Below are 10,312 nucleotides of genomic sequence, written 5' to 3' on the forward strand. Positions count from 1 at the left end.
TTGAGCCAAATTTGGTTTACACACTATAATTATGTAACGATTTTGATCTCTTTTGTACAAAACCTCAATTCTCATTTGGGGGCAAAATTGTGGATCCATACATAAGTGAACAAGCTAAGACACTATTTGATGAAGACATTATAGTTTAACAAAAGCACCAGTAATAATAGTGGAAACATTTTTATTTCCACAACTAACTAGCGACCAATTTTGTTCATTTTTAACGCATTTGAATTGACATTCACACTTTTATTTCACAGTACGTAAATAACCACAAAAATGTTTCAATCCCCAAGCAAATGGTGGTGCATGAAGGGACAAGGGAAATCCAATTTCGGGCTCGTAAGAGCTCGAAGCTTTCTTAAAAGGAACACAGGGCATCGTCCACGGTACAGCTTAGCTTAGAGCTTCTCTTTCACTCAAATGGAAAGCAGTAATTGCATCCCTAAGTTTAGATGATATCCATTACACAAATCGTGCCAAAACAACGGTGCATTTACAAACACTTAATTTTGCGATATTAGAGTAATGGGTAACTTCAGAGAACGACTCAACCAGCGTGTCATCATGAATGGTGGACGCCATGTGAGTGACGTATTGTTTAAAATAGTTTAATATTGCATATTCATAAATGTAATTATGTGTGTTCTTTGTTAACAAAAAGAAAAATTTCCTGTCTAAAATTTCGTTTTTATTAGCTCCCCTTATGGGAGTTTTTTATGCCCCATCCTGGACATAAAAGCGGCTTCGATTGTGTGAACGCGCCAATCCGTGTCTATTGTGAACGGCTCTTATCGATTTGTCAACCAACAAATCACGTGACCTGTGTGTCAACCTAACCTCACTATTAATTGTCTACCTTATTAATTGTCAACACAAATAGCATTATTTATGTAATGGATCCCTCAGAAGAGGTAAGCAAAAGCCTAGTGAAATGGTTGCAGGCCTTGGTATCGAAAGGAACCAAAACACTCGAAGAGATCAGCGATGGGGTGGCAATATGTCAGGTTTTGGTTCAGATAGCACCCGAACATTTCAGCATACTCGAACCGAAAATAAAGGCGGACAGTTCAAATTGGCGACTGCGAGTTAGTAATTTGAAAAAAATTGTGGAGAGAATATTCGAGTATTACCAAGATGTCCTCAACTTGACCGTTCTAGATATTGGTAAACCGGATGCTGTACGCATTGGAGAAGCATGCAATCTTGTACAACTAGGGAAACTTCTACGTTTAATATTGGGTAATTAATTATTACTATATTTGGTTTCAGCTAAAGGCATACAATTACAAATAATCGACTTCAGACACTAAACCAGAAGGGTAGGGTTAATAACCACTATTCCAGTTGCAATACAAAAATAAATAGCGATATTGAGCAAGCTTTAACACAAACTAAAAATGTGAAAAACAAAATTGAGGCTAGTATCAAAAATATTTATGTATAACGAAACTGGTGGTATGTTCTAAATATTGTGGACTGTGAAATAGAATGATCTATCAAAGAGTGTCGTGCTGTGATTCAGTAAAGCTTGAATGTCGCAGAGATTCTTTTAATAATTGGGAATACATACGTCTGTATTTTAAAATAGGTAGTAGTTTTTCAGAACTTTTTGTCTAAAAGGGTTTTCCAAGACTACTTCCAAGTTTTTTGGAACAGTAAGAAGAGGTATACAATTGTTCTCATCGAAACACAAAGCCTTAGGGTTTAGGCAGAGCATGGTAAGTATAAGCATTATCTCGTAACATTAATGAAATGAGATTAATTTAAATATATTACTGTGACGTTACTCTTGAAAGTATATGGTTCCAAGGGATTCAGTTGTGAGTCACATTGCGATGCAGTGATTATAATTCTTGATCGGCTAAACATTTTTTTTACAAAAAAGCAACAAAACTATGATTTTAATTAATTCAATAAGGACAGTTGTGCAAGTAAATGGTGTATACGACCTGTCAGTTTTGAAAAATGAAGATTTCCCGTTCCAGGAGTAGAGCAGAGCATAGGCTGGAAAAGGTCACATGACCTGTGGGTGGAGCGTCAACATATTACATAACCTCTAAGTTATGTTAATTTTGGCTGATCAAATGCTAAATCATGGGAATGGGTACAAATATTAATTGCAGACGCAAATGATGTCCTAATTATCTTTGAAACAAATTGCAAACCGAAACAGTCCATCAAAGGACACAATGGCTAATTTTTGTAGGTTAAAATCAACATGATCACGTCTATTGCACTCGTCAAGACGTTCCGGTGCATCAATAAATGAACAGTTTCGGTTTAGCGCAAAAAGAGTTATCAGAAGGCATTAACGACCGCACCTAAAATCACCTGCACATGTCTTTTGGGAAAAAAATCAGTTACCCCAGCAAAGTTCGTTTCTGGCCATTTAACCAAAGTGTGCATACTTACGATACTAGACACAAAGACAATCTTTGACTAAGTAAACCACGACATTCTTTTTTAAGAAGTCGCCAGAGTATGAGAGTGCTTTATATTGTAGCTTGTTGCATATTGCCTTTAAAAACTTGACAAAGCTACAGTAGAAGAAAAGTAAAAGAGCTTTTGTCATTAGGAGTTTTTTATAATGGAAAAGAAGATTTAAATAGATAGATGAAGTACCTCACTAACATGTTTTTAAACTATATATACATTTCTATGTTTCTTTGTTGACGTGTAAATTTGTTGTGTAAGTAAGTATACAATTGTTACTTACAAAAATAAAATGATGATGATGATGGTAACAAACGTTATTTGAAAAGTACAAGTATGCGCATGGGTAATATTTTATTGTGTCTAAGGTGCGTTCGTTGGTCTCTTTTTGCTGTAAAGCGTTCGTTTATTGGTGCACCACAAAAGGTGTTCACTCTGTATCGCCACTGAAGTGGGAATCGCAATCGACAAGTTTTCCCTGCACTTGCTGATGTCATATTCAGACTGGGCATTATTCACCATCCTTATAGCGCAGGGCCTGTACTTTGTTTTGAATTTGCGCGTTTTTCGTATAAGGTTAAGGTAATCATATGAATTACGATCGCGAAGTAGTCGAAAGAAAGCGCCTAATCATTTGCCCCAGTGATCACGTGACCTTTTCCACCGTACGCTCACTCCTGAATCTTGTACAGCATTGGACTCTAAATCCGGCGGTTGGGTGTTCGAGCCTGGGTTGAGGTGAATTTTTCATCTGTGGCAGAGATGGGAATTACCTTAGACCAGTTTCAAGCATTCTGCCGACTACTCCGAATTAGGTTTTCCTGCAGTTTTCCTAATTCGTAAGGTAACCGGAGTAGTACAGAACACTTAAGACCTTCTGCAGAGGCACCTCTAAAAAGCATTATGGGGGTCACTCTGTAATAGGGCGCAAGCCTGTTCAAGGCCCAGAAGAAGAGAGGGATAATAAATAAATTAATAATCAAATGGTCTGCCGTTGCGCAATCTATTTTTTGTGCTTGTAGCTTATGTTCAAGAAGTACTTTCACTTAAAATTTTAGGAAAATCCTTCGATAAAAAATTAAATTTCGGTCTACGCATGCGCTATCTTTTTTTTTGTGTGTGTACAATTCGCTTTCATAAGAGGCGTCTTCAGTTACAATTTAAAAAAAACTAATCCGCACTTGAGAAAGTTTTGTGCTGCGCATACACAATCTATTTTTTTTACATTAATTTCATTTTTGCTTTTATAGGAAACATCTTCCGCTGAAATTTCGGAAGATTTGGGCCACAAATAATTGTCACGCGTGTTTTTAGTGCGGGTGCACAGTCTTCTTTTGATGTGCCCTGAATTTATTCTTTATGAAGCACCTTCGGAAAAATCCGGCCATAAATAAGAAATTTGGTTCTGCGCATGCGCTAATCATTTTTTTACGTGCCCCGGCGTCCTCAATGAAAATCAACAATGGTCCACAAATAAGAAAATTATAATAAAATAAATAATAATTTATTATATTATAATAAAATAAATAAAACACTTGCACAATGATAAAATAATGGCCCCAAGTTCATTTTCTCTCAATCAAATTGGTAGATCTAGAATTTGGGTCTCTCCTCGGGTCTTTTTAGCACGCTAAAATGGCAAAGTAGTGCAAAAAAATTATTTCCTCGACATCATAACAAACCAAATAGTGAAAAAAGTGGCACGGACGGGCGGATGGACAAAGTGACGTCAGTAGTGAATTTTTTTTATTTTTGTGGAAATGCGCTAAAAATGGTATCGTTCGCGCTTAGAAGTTGGGGCTCAAATATCGTTTACAAATTTGATGTTACATTTTGCATGTCTATATCACTTCCTATGTAACATGTGGCGTATCCAATTTTGTTAAAATATTAAATACGTGGAAAGGTCACAGCGTATTTTGGCATTTTTTAAACTTGTCCGACAGCTGAGTTCGATGTTAAATCCTTGAAGCACAAGCAAATTACTACTTTTCCAATCTGGGAATTTCACCAGGCTGGATAAATGCACGGTTGAACCGCTGGTTACGTGTTGCTACTGATATTTTTCGTTCTGTTTTTTAGATTCGTTAGGTTGGCTGCTCTGACGATTCGGAACTAGCCAATCAGCTTTCAGTATTTGGAAAGCGCACCAGCACCATGTTTGTTATTTTCCGCCGCATTTCCCGCGCGCCAGTTGTGTTCATTTGTGTTCGCTGGCATGTACCCATGACGACGAGGCCGTATATTTTTGAATTTGTATGTATTAACCTCACGTTTTCCGTATATATGTAATGTTACGGCAGAGAAAAACAAATTTGCAAGCATTGTCCACACCACTAGAACCAACAAAAGTAAAAATATGAGCAGAAAAGCTGGTTTTCAAGTTATTGTTGTTCTTGCCAACGGATCAGCCGGCCCCTCAACTGTCAGTTCAAGCGACTCGACCGGTTGATTTTCGCCGGTTCGACCGCTGCGATTAATTTTTAGGCACCGGAAAATCTCAGCTGAAGTTTACCAAACACGCGTTATGCAACCGGGCCTAAACACAATTTGTCTATGTACACATATGGGGAACTTTGTCATACGACAACTGTGCGAGAAGATTGTGTCGGATATTTTGAATTATTTCTGTGACTGCTCAATTTCTAGACCGACTACCCATATTTTGCGCATGTATTGAGGGAGTGCAATGCCTCTCGGTGGCTATGTTATTAATATAAACGTTAAAAGTTAACCTCAAGAAACTTAAACTGTATTAGAGCATATGAAGCCATGGTCTAGGGTTTTTCGTGTGTTCAGATTTACTATACCAAGATGCTGTAAGTTTGAAATTATGTTGCAACTCTAGCACGACAGTATCGAATAGATATTAAAAAAAGAAGGGGTCCACAGATACTCCCCTGAGACACTCCTTTTAATATTGAAACACTCTCTGTTCTTCGGTTGTACACACTAAATCTGTTGAGCAAGCATTGTCCTTTATGTCCCACTAGAGCCGGAAGTAGTTTATCTTAAGAAATGTATCTTTTTGTTTATTTAACATCTATATCTCGAAAAGGAGACCTCAGAATATTTTTAAAATTTGGCATTATACTAATGTCGACAAGAGGAATTGATCTAATAATTTTCAAGTTGGTGTGGAGGAAGTGTCCTTAAGTCACTGTTGATATACCTACCTACCACTGTCAAAATTTTGAAAATTATGGTAAGCTGTTGTAGTAATGCCTGTTTTCTTATTTATACGGGACAATATGATCAGAATATTCTCACAGCTTAATACTGGATTAGTATTTGAAACAAAGCAAGTATCTGTTATTAAACAGTTTTCTGATGTGAGTAGGGAGATCATAAAATCAATATCGTATTGGAAGATATAGTAGAACATACCACCAATACTTCCTCAGGTCACTGACAAAATGTTAATAGTCACCAAGAATTAACTCTAATAAATACTCAAATCTGCCCCACTGCCAAGAGTAATTCATCTAATGTAATTATTTTATCGTGTTGTTTCAGGATGCGCTATCAACTGTGATCGAAAGCAAGAGTACATTACACAGTTTCTGGCGTTAGAAGAGACTGTGCAGCAAAGTATAATGCAGGCGATTCAGCAATTGGAGGAAGTTACAGGGAATACAGGTCGTACCGAGTTTAGTTTGATCAGCATGGAGAGTGATACACGAATAATTAAGCTAATGCAAGATTTGGAGGTGGCGAACGATGCAAAGGAGACATTAGCGCAGCAGTGCCACAATTTGGAAGTTCAGGTGCAGTGTCTACTGGAAGAGAAGCAGGTGTTGTTGACCGACAATCAGTTGTTAACGACTCAAGCGAAGGAACGAGAAAATATGGAGAATATACGCAGTCCCGATAATCGTCGGCAATTGGATCTACTAAAAGATGAGATCTTCAAGTTGGAAACATGTCGTGACGATTACAGGGCAAAAACGTTAGAACAGGACAGGCAAATTGCGCAGCTGCAAGAAAAAATCTCAGAATTACAGTTGGCGGCGGACGCCGCTGTCCATTTGAAAGATGAAGTGGATGCTCTCTCCGAATCCGCAGATAAAGTTAAGGTTCTGGAGCAAGCGGTTATATCGTACAAAAAGAAGTTGGAAGGGTACGGCGATATTAAGAAACAGTTAAAGCATCTCGAAGACAAAAACCTGGAATATTATCAGCAAAATATGACCTACGAGGAGGAACTAAAGAATGGGATAGCTTGGAAGAATCAGTGCGAAATGTATAAGAAGCAAGCTGCGGATCTCCAACAAAAATTGGATGAGGAAACACAGAAATCTCAACGAGCCGCTTACCAAACGAAGAATATAGAATCTAAATACACAGCTTTAGTTAGTGAAAAAGACAGGTTAACGCTTGAACGTAATATTTTGCGTGAAGAGATCGACGAATTGAAACTTGGCAAGCAGCAAGTGACTAATGGTGCGGACGTTGCCCGAGAGTTAGCACCGACCGAAATGAAGGAGCGACTTCACTTTCTTGAGAAGGAGATAACAACATTACGTAGCACCGGGCAGGATGCTTGCGCTAAACAGGCACTGTTAGATGACGCTCTCAGTCGGATCGAAAAATTAACAGAACAAAATCGCAATGCAAATCAAAAAGTTATGGAGCTTGAAACACAGCTTCAAGACCAGCAACGTACTCAAATGGATGACTACGCGACTCAATTGGAGGGCAGTATTAAGGAGTACAAGCAACGAATTCTCTCACTTCAAGATGCTATAAACGCAAAAGACACAGAGTTACACGCGAACCAAATAAAGTACACGCGTAACCTGGAAAAAGCGAGGGAGGTGGCCCAATCGCTGGATCCGCGATCGGAAACCATAGAGTCGATACGACAAAACAATATGAAAGATATGGAGAGTCAGATGTTGTCGGTAGCATTTTATCGGTTGTGCTTGGCGAGGCATCGTGAATCCGTCGACGAACGTCTCGCGATGTTAAGCGCTGGTCAGGGGTCTTTCTTGGCACGCCAGAGACAGCCCACGCCAAGAAAACCTGTTCAGCCCTTTAAATCTAAGTAGCGAAAATTTTTTATGGCACTCTAATGGTTGTAGTGTATTGAAGAAGCGCCTGAGCATGAATCCAATTTAAGTAGGTATATAAAAATATTCTGGGGGACGGAAAAACAAATCATTATGGCACGTGTGGAAAGTACACATTTCATCAAAATAATAGAAAAACGGCTAACTATTAAAGTGCTTGAAATCGTCTGCCTGTATTCACTTCTCTCAAACAGCTGAGGTCCTTGAAACTTGGTATATATTCAATGGTGGGCACAGTTAAACCAAAAATTAACATTGTTAACAGCTAATCCATTAGTTGAAAAGTTAACTCCGATACGTACGTTGCCACTCATATACGACTACTGAAAGTACAAACGTCAAGTGGTGTGTAATTGAAAAAATAAAATAATACCTACATCAATAAATAACCAATGCAACGGACTAAATTAACAGAGAATAATTTTTAGAAGTTAACTTAAAAGATAAGGCATTAAGCAAATCATTAACTTCGTTAACTAACGGATTAACGAATTAATGCCCACATATGTATTGTATATATTCCTTTTGGTCCCAGTAGGAAAACTATTTTTCGATACTCCATTGTGAAAGATAGTTCGCGCAATGGGAACAGATACATTGTGTAGTTACCAGTGGTGCAAGTTAAGTGGGGAGGTGAATGCTTATAAGAAGCTTAATAAATTGTGACTGCATTTAGCAATCTATCCTTGCGGACGAATTTTAGAAAGAGAAAGCCACTATCAATACCTGTCCCCCATACAACGGTAATGAAATCCATGATGGATCATTATACATAGTGGTCAGCTCCATAACAAATCAGAATGAGTTGAAGAACTGCGCTACTCATATTGTTACTAGGATTTCATAGAAACAGTTCAAATTAGATTGTTTAAGATTCACCTTCACAGTCGAAGCTGTGGCGTTTTTATGCGGCTTTAAATATGTATCAAAGGGAAGACACAAAGTATATTGTTATGGTGGCCAAATAGGCTACAACGTCAGAACAAACAGCAGAACTTGGCTGACTTGGTTGTCATATTAAATCTTACCGGATTAAACCCCACGTTGGTATCAAATCTATAGAAAAATCAGTTGTAAAAATACGCCTGTCGAAATGGTGTAAATAAAAATGGCATACCACAAATACTGTACTTGCACCTACAACAAGTCTCTGGCACCTACGTGTGTAAATGTGTAACTGTACAACATATGGATATTTTCACGTGCCTACTACTTTAAATGGATTTCTTTGTGAATTCCTTTAACGGACAAAGTGAAAAATTATTTTATAAACCACTACATACATAATCATTACTTGTATCTCTTTTTTTAAATTTTTTCATATTGTAGCTTGCTAAACGTTAGTAATTTTAAAAATCGCAAACGAATAACACTGTCAATTTTGACCCCCACACTTTAATGTATAGTACTGATGTGCGTATTTATAAGATACTTATTTCGTATGAATCAGAGCAACAAATTTGTATTATAATATTGACTAAGTATAGGCAACTATGCACTTTCTATTATACAACGGAAATATCTGAAACTCATTCCTTACAGGCAAGGGCGCCGCCCGATAAAGTTTGAACAGTAATAATTGACTATTCCATTATTGAAAATCAAACCGATTATCAGACTTTTAATTTTTTCTACAATGATGATCAAATAAATTCTGTAAAATGTGTATGTAATTCAATGATGGAAGTAATAACTTAGATTTCTCAAGTTTAATAGAAAGTGTATTTGTATAACAAAAATTGTAAATAGTACTGCTCTCGAAATACAATACAGACAATAAACAGTACATTTTGGTTTATTTACCTTACACTTATCACATAGCGTTGACATCCCTATAGTCCTATACCTACCATCGTATATCTCACCGAGGGGCAATTGAACGGGCAGGCTAACCTTTCCTTATAATTGATAACCGGTGTCTTTACATATCTTCAGAATCTATCAGTTCCTTTGTAACGTTTTGACGAGTTCATTATTCCAGCTTCTATTGAGTCTTTTTGTTTTTCCATACCTATCCACTCCAATCTGCCTTACAGTCTTGGTAGTCCCTTATTGTTACCAAATAAAAACCAGGTGCTAAATTCTTGGGAGAACAAAGTATTTGGTTTTGAGATGTCCAATTTTCAAATTAAAGCTAAGAGTACCTTTGGCGTAAATAGAGACACCGTTTACAAGCTGACGATACGTAAACCGTTATCAGCAACTTTTAAACAATGTTTGTACCTATAGCAATGAAAGATTTGTTTTCAATTAGATTTTTTAGCTTTTTTATATTTTGAAATGCGCTATTGTGGCCACTTTGTCCGTCCGTCCGCTCGTTTTGAGACACTACTAGTTTTTTATCTTAAGAGCTATTGTTCTACTTTTTTCGCTATTTGGTTCGTTATGGTGTCGTCTTGCACCAAGGAAGGAATTTTTTCTGTACCGCTTACAAAAAAAGTTATTGTAAAAAAAACAAAAAACCGTTTTTTTACATGTTCCATAATTTTACACTTTTGCCGTTTATTAACGATCCTAAAGATCGTTTATAATTTTGTATTACTGTCTGTCGTCTGTCTGTTGGTCTGTTTCTTTGTCTGTCTGTCCCTCTATCTGTCCGTGTGAACGATAACTTTGTTTAGAAATGTCCGATCGCTTTTAGATCTCCGTTAGTTATGAACTGAATTGCATGAAATTCAATATGGGCATAGCTTTAGTCATATAATACGCAATGCCAAAAGTTGAGTCGAATCGATTCAAAATTCACAGTGCCCTTTTCGCATCTCGACCCTTTCTAAACCGAATTGCAAACTTTTTCATTTATA

General features: G+C 37.3%; 1 protein-coding gene across 1 annotated transcript; it reads left to right on the forward strand.

Moving 5' to 3' along the window:
- The first annotated feature begins 802 nt into the window (after positions 1 to 802).
- LOC116165585 (protein hook) lies at positions 803 to 9,305 on the forward strand. The gene is made up of 2 exons (XM_031480147.1): positions 803 to 1,242; positions 5,953 to 9,305. Exons 1-2 carry the CDS (start codon positions 897 to 899, stop codon positions 7,485 to 7,487), a joined length of 1,881 nt encoding a protein of 626 aa, XP_031336007.1. The 5' UTR covers positions 803 to 896; the 3' UTR covers positions 7,488 to 9,305.
- The last annotated feature ends 1,007 nt before the right edge of the window (positions 9,306 to 10,312 follow it).

The sequence above is a fragment of the Photinus pyralis genome, unplaced genomic scaffold (assembly GCF_008802855.1).
Source record: "Photinus pyralis isolate 1611_PpyrPB1 unplaced genomic scaffold, Ppyr1.3 Ppyr1.4_LG3a, whole genome shotgun sequence".
Classification (NCBI taxonomy): domain Eukaryota; kingdom Metazoa; phylum Arthropoda; class Insecta; order Coleoptera; family Lampyridae; genus Photinus; species Photinus pyralis.